Raw genomic sequence first — 17,590 nt, forward strand, 5'->3', positions numbered from 1 at the left:
ACGCAAGCTTCACTTTTGGGATTGGAATATGAAACGCATGCGCATTCCTGCACACGGTTCACGAATACTTGTCCGAAATAGGCGAACTCGCTCGGAATTGCCAGAATAGGAGCCCGCAAGCACTTCCCATGGGTAGTTGCAATACTGCAAACGTTGTCACGTAGCCAAAGACAACGCACGTTTCTTGAGGGAACATACGTTTATTGGAGTGAGCTAGTGCTGCGCCAAGAACTCAAAATATTACACAAGCGGCGACAGAGCAGTCAACCACGTGACGAGCACAGGCGAATGTCGGCGAATCAAATGGCGCCGTGTTTGTCTTGAGAGCATTTATACATCGGCGTTAAGGGACCCTGCAACACTTTTTCCTACTTATCTTGAAATTCTAAATTCTTAAAGCACGTAGCCACCCAACACATCCAGTACTTAGGTTAGGGGTCGCACAGTACCTCAGCCAAAAATTACTGCTCTATGCCCACCAGATAACTCGGGGACTCGCTGAAAAAAATTTTTCTCCTTTTCCCGGTCTCGACGTTCTTCGACGGCTCGAATTACGTCATCAAGACCATGCAGCGGCAGCTGGACGGTTTTCCTTCAGTTTCAGAAATTAACGCTTTTCGATGAAAACTTTAAAAATACAGACACGAAAACAACCCACAAATGGAAGCCGTATCTGGTGCGACGAGCAAATCACGCAGTGCCGCTCTGTGCTGGCGACAACCATACAATTCGCAGTGGTCCCAGACGCGAAGGAAAGAGTGAAATCGCTCATCGAAAGTGTAGCAGGGTTCCTTTAATATTTCGAGAATCATCGAATCAGATCTGGACAATTGGCGATCCAAGATGAACAACTTGTTCCTGAAGAAAATAACCATGCAATGGTTTGTTAGGACCACTTGTTGTGTTTTTGTACCATAGTCGTAACATTGTTCCTAAAACCCCGGCACTTGAAAAGTTCTCCTGTGGCTTCCTTGTGAGGAGACCAGAAATGTTTGAAAACAGAAATGCAATTTTAGTGCCTTACACTAAACTCAGGCTAGAAGAGGTTAAGGGAGATGTGCGGAGATAGTGCCACTAACAAAATTTGTGGTAGCCGTTCTTCGATCTGATCATACAGTAGCCGGCCAATTTTTCGGACGTGGAGGGGACCGCAAAATAGTCCGAAATAGAGAGCTGTCCGAAAAGTCCGCGAGTCGCGAAAAATAATTTCATTTAATTGAAATGATACCGAAGAAGTCGCGAACGGTTCCTTGACTTAAATTCTTCCTTCCTGTGAGAACGTCTACCTGCATCTCTGCAAGCATCACGTTTTCTTCATAAATATTACAAAATGCCACCGCGTTGGCAATATCTTGCGTTGACGGTTGCGGGTAGTCGGGAGTGTCTTCGCCCGGAGTCAGAATCGCTTTGCGGCATTGCATTGATTGAAAATATCTTTATTCAAAAAAAAAAGCAAAACACTAGTGTGGAAAGAAGGTGGCTATCCCAATTTCTGGATTCAACTGGTCTCCGACACCGCTATGGCTCTCTCTACCAGCCATCGCTGGCAGGCAGGGTCATCGCTGCGCAGGATGGCGTCCCAATGCTCCTTTGACGTGTTTGTGAGTTGGTGTACTGTTGGTATGCACTGGCATGACCTTACTGTGTGCTTTGCGGCAGCGCCGCCACTTGGCGCACGATCTGGTCGTCCGCTAGCTCGGCGCACAAAACTGGTGTCAAGCAAAAAAGCAAACTGGCCGAGTATGACCATCTTCCTGCTTTCGAGATTGCTTCCGCCGCAGACTACATACAAAATTATGGCTAGCCACCATATTGCACCATATTATGGCCTCCAAGATCAGTTCGTTACCCCGGCGGGACTCAAGCCAATCCCCATGCAATCCCAAGGCAACGAAGTGGCTGATGATTCAACATGGCGTCATCCTGGAGTCGCACCGTGGTTTTGTAGCAGACAATTTTGTCCGGAAAATCGAAGTTTTCTCGTTATTATGTCCGAAATATCTATTGTCCATACACATTACTCATATGGTACAACTGGTGTTCGTCGGGAAACTCCGAAGTATTCAGCAAGTCCGAATTTTTGGAGTCAGGAAAAATGGTCGGCACTGTATTAGATCGGGGTACGGCCGTTGTGTGAGAACCAGGGCTTCCGCCACATCTTTCCCAACGCGTGGGGTTGTGGCGGGCACTTTGAGCCACGTAAGAGAAGTACTACTCGGTGAGAGGAGGACGGCGGCGAAGGCAAAGGGCGGTTTGTGCCGGAGCTCCTGCACGAGCTGGGAGAGGTAAAGATGAAGGCGCGCACTGGAACAGTTCATCGGGCAGTGTGAAAATAAGCGTTCATTTTGCTGAGAAGTGGGAAAATCGTAATGAAGTTCTTGTAATTGTGGGAAATGCCACCGTGGCGGGTGATGTAAATGACGAGTGTATTTGCGCCTGCTTCAGTTGGTGTTGTTGGCGCCTGTGTTTAGTCAGGCGATGGACCTGGGCCGTACAGTGTGGTTTGATAGAGGGATATATATTGGAGGCCGCACGCAGTGCAGTTCAGTATAATAGCATTATAAGTATTATAAGCATTATAAGCATTATAAGTCGACAGGAGTCTTTCTCATTAGAACCGTGGCACCTAAAGTACTAACCCCCTCAACGACTTCTCCTCTTCACATTAGTTTGATTAATCGGCGTTTTAAAGGCGTCAGTTCACATCTGTTGATGGAAATTAGTTTTAGCCTCAGACACCGTTACTACAAATTACTGTTTGCTCACCATGTAGTTAAGTGCTCGGCGCATGATTTTCTAAATGTATTTGCCTGCTAACAGCTGTGCTGATTCGGCCGACAGAAATCCGTCCGTCGTAGATAGAAAGCCCTGCAGCCTCAAGAAGGAAAAAAATGTGGTTACTGAGCTCTTGGGAATCGAACCCGGTACTTTCACACCGTGAAACCGGCAACGTAATCACTTGGCCACACTAGAGGCCGGAGGGGTACGTGGATAGCAGCGGCGGGGAACAATACAATGTGGAGCCAATCGGAAAGAGAAAGAGAAAAAAAAAAGCTTCCCGTGGTTGGAATCGAAGCTGGGTTTCTCGCGTTAGGAAACCAGAGTCTATACAATTGAGCTATCATCACATTCCAGGCCGCAGCATTTCCTTTTGGATTCATGGCAGGGGCGTTAGCTTTGGACTTGGCCTCTGGTTCCAGCGCGTACTAACGTGGTCCACTTTGGGAGAGATGTGAAAGCCTGCGAACGAGAGAAATCGAGCCTGGTAGTTATGAAGAACTTTCAGTGGCAAGTTCTAAATAAATATGAGGTTATAAGATATGAAGTGGAAGCTTGACGCTTTATTAGCCACATTGAAAGCAGACTTAGGTCCGCTCCGGAGGCCATGGAACGAATAATGATCGGAATGACAGTAATAGATAAGAAACGAGCTTCCTGCATCACAGCAGAAACTACAGAAAATGAGAACAAACTTAGCAAGCCCCACTTCTCGACGCGGAGATAGGTCAGGGAAATTTGGAGAGGGGGTCGTGTTTCGGAAATGCCCGTAATTTAAAATAGAGGCGCGAAAATGTTAACCTCCTTACACGCCCCCCCCCCCCCCCCCTCTAGAAAAGAGATGATAATGAAGTGCATTGGAGAGTAACACATTCTTAATGAAGACGAAGGCAACCGTGAATCCCATCTTCGCGCAACCAGTGTTAGCAATTTGCACGGTATTCTCGCCAACCACATTGTTGGTCGTGTTTGCCAGAGAATCCATTCTCACTATCGTGTGGTTCATTTTCGAGATTTTGAACACGGTGTACTCGTACCGTGTTCAGAGGGCATTCGCGTGGGGCGCAAGGCCATTGGTGCCTCCCAGAAATCCCCCAGTGTCCTCTTTCTTCCGTTAGTGGCACGACGCACTGTAACCAGGGTTACCAACCGTCACGGATTTTACGGGACTGTCCCGACTTTTCAGCGTCCCGAGTCCTTGCCCGTCCCTCTCGGGCAGCTATATGTCCCTAATTTCTGGACCGTCCAGTTATAAATTTTTGTGGTACAACGCACGTCCGACAATGTACGCCACGCTACGGAACACGAAACGGTGGCTGCGAGGGGCTCTAGCCACTTTAACTTGCAAGCCCCTGCAAGCCCGAAATCGGGGCGACACCTGTTCCGCTGGAACCATGGCCACGGCGGCAAGCGCCTGTTGTCTGTCCACACATTCCACTGACCTATATTAAACGTGAATTCCAGTTGGGCACGACTGAAGACTAGAGTCAGTGATGGCTTCTATGGTTTCAAAGAAGGAAAGAAAACAGCCTCTGAAAAGCTGCCGCAGCACGAGCGAGATGTATATTCTGCACGGATGTTCAAGGCTGTATGAGTGAAGTGTTCAGTACGTGGAGGAATGGTTCCCGTTTCAGAGCTCTTTGTTGAGGGCACTTTAGAAAAGAAACAATATAAGAACAACAAAATAAAGAAACAATGGATTATCTGAAAGATACCGCAATAAAGAAAGATTATTTCACTGGTTCTCTACGTCAGTGTACGCTCCACCCCCCCCTACCCCGCCCCAACTTCCTTCATTCAAGAGTTGGTGTTGAGGAACTGGGCCCCGGGCCATGGCACCGCTCAGAACGCCTTTATTCCCACCGTCCTCCCCACGCTAATGGTGGTGATAGTCCTATGTTCTTCCTCGTCCTCTTTCCTCAACATACTTCCGCCCGCGACAATGGTTCTTGTGCAGACATTCAGAGAATCTGTAGAGGAAACACCACTAAACTAAATGAGGGCCAGTTCAGCATTCTAGTTGTGATCGTTTCGTCCGGTCGGTCTCAGTTCGTCCGTCACTTCCTTCTCCAACGATGCTTTGAGCTGTGGTGTCGTTTCCTAGTAACTGCTCTGTTGAACGCGGGCAATGGAAGCCCATCAAAGCTCTGTCCGGCGGTATCGGCTAAATAGCGGGCTATCCTGGGGCCATGTTCCTAGCAACACCAGGTTGACTGGGGTACCGGGTGTCTCGGTCGCCATCCTTGTCACCTCCCGGTCGGTTCCTGGTTATTCGGTCGCCGTTTCCTTCGGTAAAAGTAAGCAGCAGCCGACATCCCACTCTTTCGAGGAAATGGGTGCCCTTTCGTTGTTTCGATTCAGCTGTAGTTACCGTCTGAACCTCAAGTCGGCCAGTCTTACGTTGTCTTCTATCCCTGGGATTAAGCTTTTCTGTCCTGCGACGATTTGACACGGTGTTCACGAGGGAACCTTTCCCATCCAGTGGAGCCAGAGCTGAATGCTCCTTCACACACTCGACGGGTTCTGTTCCTAGTTTGTCGGCCTCTTCATTTCCCTGTGGTATGCGCTCGCTCAGCGGCTGCAGAGCGGCACAAGACGCTGAGTGTGCGACGCATACCGAAGACTTAGTGGCTGCCTCCAGGGTCGCTGCTGTCAGCGATTCGTTGGCAGGGACAAAGGGTTCTACAAAGGTAACTGGAGAGGCGAGTGGAACGCTGCGTGTCATTCGGAGGGATCCACCTTTAGTGACGATTTCAGGGGGTCTACGCGACGTCTTGCCTTTACTGTCTTGCGGGATTGTGCACACGTAGCCATTTTTGATAACGTGTCTCGAAGCAGGAAAATAATTCGAAAAATCATTCCGAGGTATAAATCAGATTCTTCATATTCCTTTGTGTAATCATCAATATCCAATAGGTTTCTGACCTGATTGTCGAGCTGTACGAGGCTGATCTGTTTTTGCTGTGTGGATTCGTAGAGGGTTTTCAGCGTACCTGGTTTCACAGGGCGCAGCTCCAATGCGTGGTCTGCCACTTTGACCAGGTCGGAAATCTGTACTCGGAGGGTGTCTCTGAGCCGTAGCAGTTGGCCCATGTCGTCTGCGTCGTCTCTGGGGGAGCGTACACGTCGAGCAGCCGGCCATGGCAGGCGCCGCCCAAGGGCAAGGCCTCCGAGATGTGGGAATCACGAATTATCCCAACCAGGAGTTTCCCAGGCCTTCCAAGCCTTGAAGATGCACTGCGCCGTCATGCAGTCCACTGGGCCGTTCCTCCCGGGTTTCACGGCACCAAATGTTGAGGCACTGGGCCCCGGGCCATGACACCGCTCAGAACGCCTTTATTCCCACCGTCAGATTGGCTTCTCGCACCCCGTCTTGGAGAAGCTTCGGCTGGAGAACAACTACAACCCCAAGGAGTTTGACCTGGAGCCCAAGGGTGCGCGCTTCTTCATCATCAAGAGCTACTCGGAGGACGACATCCACCGGTCCATCAAGTACTCCATCTGGTGCTCGACGGAGCACGGCAACAAGCGGCTGGACGCCGCGTACCTAGACGCCCAGGGCGCCGTGCTGCTGTTCTTCAGCTGTGAACGGGTCGGGCCACTTCTGCGGCATTGCCGAGATGGTGTCGCCTGTGGACTATGCGGCCTCCTTGTCTGTCTGGGCGCAGGACAAGCGGAAGGGCCAGTTCCGTGTGCGCTGGGTGTACGTCAAGGACGTGCCCAACTCGCAGCTGCGCCACATCCGGCTGAAGAAGCGTTGTCGCGGGCGGGAGTATGTTGAGGAAAGAGGACGAGGAAGAACATAGGACTATCACCATCATTAGCGTGAGGAGGATGGTGGGAATAAAGGCGTTCTGAGTGGTGCCATGGCCCGGGGCCCAGTTCCTCAACATTTGGTGCAACATTTGGTGCAACATTTGGTGCAACCCAGTTCCTCAATATTTGGTGCAAATGTTGAGGAACTGGGCCCCGGGCCATGGCACCGCTCAGAACGCCTTTATTCCCACCGTCCTCCCCACGCTAATGATGGTGACAGTCCTATGTTCTTCCTCGTCCTCTTTCCTCAACAGTTGGTACGCTAATTGTAACGCCAAACTGCTGTTTCTAACGCTTGATGTACTGGTCGGACGCAACAAAATTTCTAAGCTGCAAACTGTGCACTCTTTTATCATCTTTTTTAGACAGGAGCCTGTTACCCACAGCACGCCCTGAGCTTTGTTCTCGTTCGCAAAATTTAAAAACACTGTCAACCACTTCTTTACTTAGCACCGCCACTCCTGCCTAAGTTCTGCTTCTGAAACCTCTCGCACTTCTTGTTGCGCTCGCATATCCTTTTTCCATCTTAATCGAAGTGGCGAGATGTCACGTGCGTGTTTTTTCGCGGCGTGGAGATGCCATTCCATGACTTCAATTTTTGCCTCATCAGTATACGAATGCGTGTCATAAATCACCGTTTTGAAAAAGTCGCAAGCACATTGGGCGATGTTAGATGACAATAGCAAAAGGGCGGACATGTGGGGGCTTTGCGGTAGGCCGTGTTCTTAAATTGGATTTTGGAGTAGACGAGAGCTCACTCAGAAGCGATCCTGGGCGGTTTCGATTTCGCTGGATTCGCCATAACAGATTGGTTAGGGGGAGGGAGAGGGCGCTTGTTCGTTCGCACGCGAAAACTCGAAATACTCGGATTATGAGAGGGACGGCTTGCATGGGGGGAGCGCTTGATCGGTATTTTGTGGTGGAGTAGAACATACAGGTCTAATAAGGAGAATGCAATAAATTCGGGCTGGCCATTTAATTAGGCGAAATGACAATCGGTGGACTACCAGGGTAACAGAGTGGACGCCAAAAGACTGGTATAGAAAAAAAAAGGGGGCCCATTACGCGACGGAGGGACGGCATATGGAAATTCGGAGGCAAAAAAATGGTCGATGGGAGAGGCCTTCGTTCTGCAGTGGACCAGAGTACGCTGCTGCTGATGATGATGATGCAAGAGCCGGGTCTCCGACGAAGGGCGAGGGGCCGCCAGCTCGGCTGTTTCTCTAGCCTTGAATTACTGGTGCAAGCTGCGCTAATTTTGTTCTCTTGCAGGAGATGACTGTGTCGACTACTGAAGAGACGTCACCAAGCGTTACTAGTTCGGACTGGCCAATGTCACCTGAGACAGGGAAAGAGCCAAGTTCTTCCGAAGTAATATTTTTTTATAATAGTAGCATGATGCAAGGTGGAAGCATGAGTAATGGTGCCTGGCATATCCGAATTCCGGGATCGGGGCTCCTAAGAAAATTTCGCTCTCTAATATAGCGGGAGTTGTCAAGTTGTTCGGAATATCTTTTCAATCAACACTTGGTTGTTTGAACCCCCCAACGGAGGCCTAGAAATTAGTTGGGAGTATTAGGTGGGAGTTGCGCCCGCTAAACGCACAACGCTTGAAGGGGGCTGCTTTGCGCCTCGAAGCAAGCCTAAATAAGGCCGAGGGGGAAAATCGAACCGGCTAAGACGTGGCAAGCCTAGCAGTGTAACAGTCAGGAACCTGGCAAGGTTGGACTTATTTGCCAGTCATGGAGGCAGACGACGGAAAGATGAAGACAGACGATCTATGTAAGGGATGAACGAGGAGGGTAACCCTTAAAAAAAGAAAAAAAAAACGTAATGCCGCGTACGAGCAAGATCACCCTCCAAGAAAAAAAGGGAAAGTTCCCGATCGGAAAGGGAGTACGACAGCGAAATATCATATAGCCAAAATTTTTAACAGCGCGTCTAGAGGGGGTATTTTTGAAGCTTAGCAGTTCTTCTATAACCCAATAAACTTGGACAAGATACTGGAAACGTTTCGCTTAGTCAAAACCGTGCCAGCGCCCTCCCACTTTGGGAAAAAGTTTTTCTGGTCTTAATGATTGCTATCACCCAAGCGAGAAGCCGAAATGATGGAGGTTTACTCAATATATCTGGCTATCCAGTGAGCTGGAACAAAAGTGTCAGTGGCGCTCACCTTCTTCGCCTCGCTTCTCAGGCTATGGATACCTACAGTATTAAAAATATGTTATCACTGAACAACCAGTGCACGCGAGTAACACATGAAACTAGAGCTACTTCAGCTGCGAAGTAGGACCAGTCCTGTCGGTCCTTTCTGTGTGGCATTTGTTTAGCGCTGACATAATTTCTGAATACTAGGATTAGCCATTTATGGCTTTTTCTAAAGGTTTCAAGAAGGCGGAATACGACTTCGTAATAATAAATCTCGTCTGTATTTTTAGTGTACATCCCTCAAGGGTGTTTAGTTGTGTAATCCTCGCGATGAGTGGCTTTATTAAAAATATCCCTTTGAAGCATTTTGTCTATACTATCATGCTCAAAGCGGGTAATGCAGTATGCACACGCTTTTTGAGAAACGTTCCCTTCATTTGTACCGTTTATTTTGCATTTTCTGCATTTTTTCTTGTTGAAATATTGCAGGCATCACCCACAACAATGACGACAGCCATGGAACCAACAACAAGTGAGCGCACAATTTTCAGCCTTCAATTCTTATTGGCGGGGTTGGATACTGCCGCTGTTCAATCAGAAAGGCAAAGTGTGTGAATGATGATGCTGAGAGCATTCATATGCGCCTAATCATGGCAAACAGCAAGGAATAAGCTTAATTACCTGCTTTTTCTGTTTCGTAAGCTGTTTTTAAAACGAACTTGCCAATAATCGTAAACTCTTATAGGTTTAACAAAGAAATGCCTGCGATAGGCATACCTCTAGCCGCTCACAGATGAAAGGGGATCAAAGGCGGAACGAATAGGATTTAAGCTCTTAACATCCGGATGAAACGTGAACAAATAGGATTTAAGGTCTTAATATGCGGATGAAACGCGGAACAAATTGTATTTAAGCTCTTAACATCAAAGAAATATAACCAAATGAAATGAATAAACGATCGGAGGGTGCACTTTGTTAATTTAGGCTGAGTCCTTGTGGTTGCACGCGAGCACGCACGTGAACGCACGTGAACTGGCGAGGAGAACAGCATGCGAGAGATCACGCCGCGAACGCTGGGCAGAGTGCTCTCAAAGGTCAAGCTGGCCGCGACGCAGGGTGCTCCTCACGAGACGCACGCTCGCGTGTCCTCGGTATTTTCCGTCGTATGTTGCTTGGCGAGCTCTCACGTAGCGCAAGCCTGGACGACGGCGGGCGCTGCTACTCAGGAGGCGCGCCCTCCCGTGCGGGCGGTGTTTTTTCTTGGTATTTTTTTTTTGTACCGCTGTACGGCTGAACTAGAACCTTAAATAGTTCTGCTGTTATAACAAGGCCGCATTTCCCGCTTGCGTTGTACGAAGTCGATAACAAAATCGGACAGAATGACGCTACTACAAAGCTACCGGAAGTTCAATAGCGCACTGAATGCTGTCGCCACACCGCGTATGACACTGGATTCTTCGCAATTTCAGGTTAGCTTGCTTCGCACTTCACTTACGTAGCAAGCGCATTGTTTTGCCTACTTCACATGCAACCTAGCTAATACTATGTTAGCGCATTCACATCCCCAATTTGCCCGGTAGCTATCGCAATTTGACGCGCGCTAACGCTGAGCAGAAACCTTCGGCCGGGGAACGTTTCTTATAACTCGAAAAGAGCATCGCTGTCAACAAACCGGAAAGAGAAATGGCCTGCGCTGTGGTAACGTACACTCGGCGCATCGCGTACAATTAGCCGCACTAATTATCTTGCGAAATTAACGGAGGTTTTGGATTTTCTCCCAACAAGGCAAACTTTCCTGTGCCAATCCGGAAAGTAGCCACGTGATGAAGGATGCTTCTCAGTGGCGTTTTCGTCCGGGCCTTGCTTGTTCTTGCTCATAGGTGGTGCAAATCGTAACCTATGCTGGTTAGAGCTCGTAAAAGCGTCTCATCAGAGCGCCGAGTAAGTTCACTTGTTCGAAGCAGGTGTTTTGCGGTGTCAGGGCCACTAGTTTCAGACGAGCCATCAAGTACGTAATAACGGAATGAGTTTCCAGTCTGAAATTGGGTCACCGACGACATTTCAAAGATACTCCCACCTAAAAGCACCTAATTCCTGGGAATTGGTGTTGAAAACATCTTGTTATTAAGTTCCCACGGCTGGGCATACGTTCCTGCGTAGAAAGCTAATGTCGATATTCTGGTTTTGAAAGCAGTTGCTGGGTAGTTATTAATATTTCATGTTGCTGCATAACGTTTTCTTCGGCAAGTTCACCTGAAAGGACTCAAGTATTCGCCTTTTTGCCCTCCACCACAAAACACAAAGACGCTACATCAGTGTTTGATAATTAAATAGGGTTGTCTGGTTTTTGTTCTGCTTTGAAAAATGGTCAACACAGAACTATTTTATTGCCACCGGAAAGGCGCCGGAGAGGCATGCTGCCGCAAGAAATGAAAATTCTTACTTCTGGTCTGTCATTCACAAAGAGATTGATATTCGTTTTCAGCGAAACAGATGCCGATCGATGGAACAGCTATAAACTGTGACACAACATTCTGCAAAGAAAAAGGTAAGAACAAAGGCCTACTTCGATTAGGAGTACCAATTGCGAGGTAATACATTACGCGGCAATATATCACGCATGGGGCAAAACGTGTAGATGAGTAAAACAGACAACTTATTAAACTGCTCGTTTTATCTACCAGCACAGGAACAATAAATGCCATGAAAAAGCAATGCTAAAATTGTGAATTTGTATGCAATTTGTATAAATATTTGCTGCATTAGGAGAGAACTGAAATTATCGAGCTTTATTCCCCCCCCCCCATCCCGTTACTTGACGGAAAGTGGGCCTATATGAGCATAATCACGCAGTGAGTTTCCGACCTCAACGACAGCTTGATTTCTCGATAAACATAGGGTTGTGCGGGCAATATCTATCGCCAGCCTGAAGAATATGGCTGCTAAACGAGACCACGTGGATAGGATATCGAGGTATAGCCTTAATAGACTTGGCCGTTCTTTGAGAGCGCGGCCCATGGCATAGATATATTACACAGCACCTTATGGAATCGTAATACAAACGCCGTATTTGTCTGCCAAAGTGTGAAATCATTTGTGTCAGACAAGGGGCATTAGAACAAGACTTACAGTAATTTTCAGAACGATGAAACAGGATACCGGTGCGGGTAGCACATGTTTGGGAGACCTGTCTTCTTTTCACATAATGTTTGGCAACAGTCATCTGCCCGAGCACAGGTGTGTTTTTTGAGTGTACTTTCCCAATCAACTTCGAACGTGCAATCCCAAGTTCAGTGTTACTTTGCGGTAAGCTTCAGCTACGCTTTCGATTGCAGTTTTGGGCTCAGTACGAGAACTTCTACGAACATTAAGTACTGCTGCTTAAAGTAATAAAAGAAACCATGAACTGGATATCATTTAAGATATCTCGTTTCCAATACTTAAAAATTCTCCCTGCATTATATTGGTGACATAGGAAAGAAACTACCTACCCTGATGGAGTACTTCCAACTAGCCCTTTATCAAGCTGCCAAAAGTCTGTGATCGTCATGCCGTACCGATGAGTCTGCGGTGTGGCTTCGCATACCGGAAACCCAAAACGAGGGCATTCGCAGCGGGAGGACTCGTTTATCGCAGTTTTAACAGGGGATATTGATTCCGTTGATACCAGTGCTGATTCAAGTGTTGATCCCAACGTTGGCTCCAGTGTTAGCGGAAATCGTTTTGATGTGCGTGTATTGCGAGCACACTGCACAGTTGTCCTCCACTTTTCGTAAGGAACCCGAACCCTCACTCATTGAGAAGCCCAACGAGCCTCACGAGGGACCGTCTACTGTTGCTCGAACATTCTAGCCGTCTAGCGGCAATTTTGGCTTTCGATTTAGTCCCTAAGCAGCACAACTTTATTTTCATGCATGTTATCCACTTATTGGCAAGATTGGCGCCGCCACCGCAGCTTACTGTTTGGCCCATTGGCGAAGGCCTCATTTGCCCTTCCTGTGTTAGTTCTTACTTGTTGTGGGCGCTTCTCACCACCCCTCTTACGCTTGTTTGTGTTTCTTTTTTACCATTCGGGGGTCTTGCATGTTGTAGAATTATTCTCTTTTTTCTTCCGTTCAGGAATTCCGGTAGCGTGGCGTTGGTCGTTTCTGCATGGCCCAAGAAACCTATGTGTCTGTGAGCAGCAGCTCGAGTAGTCTTTGTTTGGTAACGATCATGGAACACACCGACAAGGGTAGCCATAACAGATGGCGAAGGGTAAAGACAGTACCAAGGTTAGAGGGGTTATTTTCGCTTAAGGCCCATCACTTTTACTGAGGCTAGAGGCACGTCTCGGGAGGGTACTGTAACATATTTGCATGCATTGTGCAGGCCGAAGCGATACCTTCCAGTAGGAGTAAGCTGAAATCTGAAATGGTATAATGGAACTACCGTTATGAGATAAAACTTTCGTACTGCCGCCGTATTCGCAAAGTGATGCCTGTCTTCTTAAAAACTTTACGTGAATATAATTTGAAAATTATTTTTTACAGCAAACATCCTTTCTGCAATATTCCAGAAGACTCAAGACCCGTGCGATAATTTCTACGCCTACATCTGCTCCGACTGGAAGGCCAATAACAAGGAAAATCAGCCCTACGACAGCGCGGACGACGCGCTCTCCGGAACAATGGAAGAGATGGCCGTCGCTGTATTTACAGGTAACGTTATCTATCTAAGACATGAAAAGTGTTGTAGTGGCTTTAGGCGATAAACACCGCACTCGACCTCATCACTTGTGGTTTGTAAATCTTTTCGCATTTCGCCATAAAACACCATAAAGTGAGGTAGTGTTTGGCTCCACCAACCACGCAATCATCTGTAAAGCAGCACACTTTATTGCTTTCTGTGCATAATGAAAGGCTACACCGCAGGTGCTGTGTTTTCATTTTCATAAAGCAGCCTAGTAAAATCGACATTGGTATACGACATTCCTGATGCAGTGTAATCTCGTTCCCATCCATTTAAAACTGCACACTGCGAACACCTTTTACTGCTGGCCCTCCAATACTGGCTTCATGAGTACAACGACATTGGTTCTGTGGATGTTCCTAAAATTCCCACTATTTCAACACGCGGCATCAAATACCGATTGAGTAATCTTTTTTTTTCTCTATACAGTAAATGGTCATTTACATAATGAGCGAACTGTTATATAAGCTACAATACCTACGTATGGGAACACACGCTCGTGCAGTGGACTCAATAAAAACCTCACACAACTCAACAAACCTGTTACTGCAATGCGCACATAAAATAATTGGTATTCCCACACCGGAGTAAAAAATAGGATATTTATTTGGAGAAGGTTCGGGTGAGTTAGCCTATTGTCATTGTCCCCCGCTTACTTGAGACTCGCCCGGTGCGCATGGCTTACACCGGTTTTAGAATCACGCAACACGGCGCTTCACGCATGCTGCTCACACACCATGCCAACTGTGGTTTGCGTTCTCACCATCTGAATGGTTGCGTTTGCTCTTTTAAGCAACAGAAAAGGATGCCGCTCGCTCCTTTCGTAGTACACACGTATGGAAATTTCGTCGATATCTTTCGCATTCTATCCCCTTTTGCGCCTACTCGGCAATGCAGTCTCTTACTATTGCGTATTACTCTGGGAGAGGGCGAAGAGCTCGTGCTCTTGGAGCAACTAGGCTGGGAGCTGTGCGAAGATAGCGCCACCGCTGCAAGCTCGGTTTAAAGTCTGATTGACTGACTGTAGTGTTTAACGCGCCGAAGCAACGCAGACGATGAGGCGCGCCGTAGTGGAGGGCTCCGGATTAATTTTGAGCACCTGGGGATCTTTAACGTGCACCGAAATCTCGTACATGCGAGCGGTTTTATTTTAAGCCTTCACCAGAAAAGCGGCCGCCGCGGCCGGAAATCGAACCCGCGTCCTCGTGCTCAGCAGCACAACGCCTTAGCCACTGAGCCTCCGCGGTGGTTTTGATTTCAAATCTGTCTTCAGATCGACGATCCAAAATTTTTCCGATTCCCACCATCTGTTGAGAAGGCAGTTGTAGTGTCGGCTCTGGCTTCATAAGCTTGCTAATGTCAGCGAAAAAGTTGAACAAGTCTTGTAGCGCTGTTTTCAACTAAGCGGCCATTGAATGAAACAGAACAAAAAATTTGTAAACGTTAGTTAATCGTTAATCGTTTTTCTACTTGAAAAAGGCCATTGCCTCAAGCAGCGACTACAGTGACGACGCACTGCTAAATCTGTCAGTCGCACTTTACCCATGTCCCTAAATTGGAATTCATTGCTAACAGCTTATTTAAAGTGACAGCTGTAAATGTCCCTTTCAGCAGAAAAAAGCGCCGTCCGGTGACTGTACCACCGAAACGTATCCTAAATTTCCCTACGCCACAAAGAGATTAAAGTTAGGTAATTTTGTGGCGCTGAAAATTTATAAGGATTTGCGACTGCACAGATATCAAAGCTAGCGCCTCTGGAATACAAGTGCAGTACGCGACCCTGACACCACTACGACTCGAGAGCTGTAGTTGCGAAAGGTGGACGTAGTGATTTCGTTGTGGCCTTCGACGTAAAAATCGTCTACAGCCGGCACAGGTGGCTCGACATACAATGAGATTGGCCTTGTGCCACACGCCCACAGCTTAAATATTAATATGTTCAGAAAACCATATTCACTCAGCGGGATGGGAAAGTGATTGTGACAGCTGCCATCACAGGCTCATCATTGTAGTTTCCCAACCTCCCACTGGCCGAGTCGTAAACATACCCGTTCAGAGGAGAACTCTGCGATACTCATTTGTACATTATTCATTTTGCCCTCACAACTCATCGAATCGCTTATGGGCCTTTAAAGTTCGTTATTATGTAGTTTGTGGCCTACATGCTTAGTAGTTGACGACTGTACTTGCTTCGGTAATAGGTAATTTCTCACATAAGCAGATTTATGGCACCTTGTTTGGAAAGACGTGCCAAATAGTTGCCTGTGCAATGCGGTAAAAATGAAGTACTTTAATTGCGTTTGCCTTTTATTTTTCAGCTAAATTTCAGCAACACGAATTCATGCCACTCTTCAACCTTTACGGCGCCTGTATGGAGAAAGGTACTTCCAGATACTTCCAGATATTTTTGCTGCCTTATTAACAAGAAAAACTGCTTAAATAAAAAATTCATGGCAGTTTACTTACAGCATGTAGAAAGTGGGCATGTCTTCGCTACGTTTTTGTGGTAGAGTGAGCCAGAACCGCATTGCTTTATAATTGCTCAGCCTCCTTTTGAAGTAAAATCGAATGTTGTTCACCTTTCAAATCACCTGATAAGATTAGGAAATCTGATGACAAGAACATTTGCGTACGTGCAAATGCACACACAAGCAATCCTCTTCAATACCCTCGTTATCTCAAAGAGAATACTATGCCACGTCATCATCCCAATTCTAACGATGTAAAAGGTTCGGATCGGGTCACCATTGTATTGCTGCGAGATGGTGGCGATGACGAGGATAAAAATTACAAATGTACAGGGAAAGATTTTTTGGGGTGCGCGGGTATTATGTTACGCGAATTATGTCTGTGTAATAAACGTCATACACGAATAACATGTATACACGCTATTGAAATACGAGCCTATATTTACGGAAAAAATCCATTGCCTGTCTTTTGCCCTTACTTTTCGCTGTATTTTCGCCATTGGTGGTAGACCACAACAAAATGTTAGAGGCAAAACGAGGTAAAAAAGTAGAAGCTTTGTGGTCTGATATCATGCGCAATTTGACCCGCAACGAGCGAGCGGCTGCCGTAGCTGCTGCTCAGGCGGCGCTTCACCGCGCAGCGAGCCATTTGATAAGGAATGAGGAAGAGCTTCAACTCTTCTTATAATCGTCAGCAACCCCCGCGTGCAACTACTGCCTTTGACCTCACGGATGCGCAACGCGTGAATGCGGCCGATGTAGTTCAGCGCAGCCTTGCGCAGCTGCTAAAAATTGGTGACGTATGCGGGTGTCGCTGCTATTACCTCACACGGAGCTGTAGCTCGGATACCTTACGTTTTCGTTACTTGAAGTAAACCTAGACCACTGAAACCGAGGAATGAGCCATCGGTGACGCCACAGAGCGAAAAAAAGACGCCTTCGATTGCGAGAAGCACCGTAAAAATTTCGAACAGATGGGCGAAGCAGCTTCAAGCAATGGAAATTCATTATCTGCAGTTCTTCAGCGATAATACCAAAGAATGCACCATGTGTCACACTTATTAATTAAAACCACTGCGCAAAGCTGGTCGTATGGGACTGCATCGGACACATTTAACCATTGCGCATTCGAGGTCAAAGTCAGTAGTCACCCTGGGGGGTTGCCGATGACTACCTGAAGAGCGGCACCGCCTCTGCCATTAGGTCTCAAGTGTCACTATGCAATTCCACCAACGCCGGCGGAGCAGCTACGGCCGCCACTTTGCTGTTGCGAGCCAAATTGAGCGCGATAGTCTGTACCCTTTTGCAGACTGCCTTTTCGTTGTAGTTGAGGCGCATATCACAATCTACATTTTGCTCTAATAGTCCTCCTTAAAAATTGTACCATGGTGGGCATACCCGAGATTTGTAGAAAAGTCATTACCGTAATTCTTGGCAAACATTTTTTGATGCTGCTGTGGCGTTTAGCGAGATATGCGCTAACAATGCTCCAACTTTGTTCAGGAATTCGCTTGCAGTTTCCGAAGTAGTCGTTAAGGTCACAGGAAAAGCAGGTTCTCCAAAAGAGAACTTCTTCATCACCATTCTTTTCTCGTTTATTCTTAAACCGCCAAAATAGTTTTGACTTAGGGCAGTTGCCACATACCACA

At 47.3% G+C, this 17,590-nt stretch overlaps 1 protein-coding gene across 1 annotated transcript in view; it reads left to right on the forward strand.

Annotated features, from left to right (window-relative positions):
* Window positions 1-7,870: 7,870 nt before the first annotated feature.
* LOC144167365 (neprilysin-2-like) overlaps window positions 7,871-17,590 on the forward strand; it is a 70,737-nt gene continuing 61,017 nt past the window's right edge. The window contains exons 1-5 of the mRNA XM_077696650.1: window positions 7,871-7,965; window positions 9,232-9,274; window positions 11,228-11,290; window positions 13,275-13,442; window positions 15,792-15,854. Of these exons, the coding sequence (XP_077552776.1) occupies window positions 7,927-7,965; window positions 9,232-9,274; window positions 11,228-11,290; window positions 13,275-13,442; window positions 15,792-15,854 (376 nt within the window). The 5' untranslated portion in view covers window positions 7,871-7,926. The remainder of the gene's footprint in view (window positions 7,966-9,231; window positions 9,275-11,227; window positions 11,291-13,274; window positions 13,443-15,791; window positions 15,855-17,590) is intronic.

This window comes from Haemaphysalis longicornis, unplaced genomic scaffold (genome assembly GCF_048455015.1).
Source record: "Haemaphysalis longicornis isolate Haplotype H1 unplaced genomic scaffold, Haemaphysalis longicornis Haplotype H1 scaffold_2, whole genome shotgun sequence".
Taxonomy (NCBI): domain Eukaryota; kingdom Metazoa; phylum Arthropoda; class Arachnida; order Ixodida; family Ixodidae; genus Haemaphysalis; species Haemaphysalis longicornis.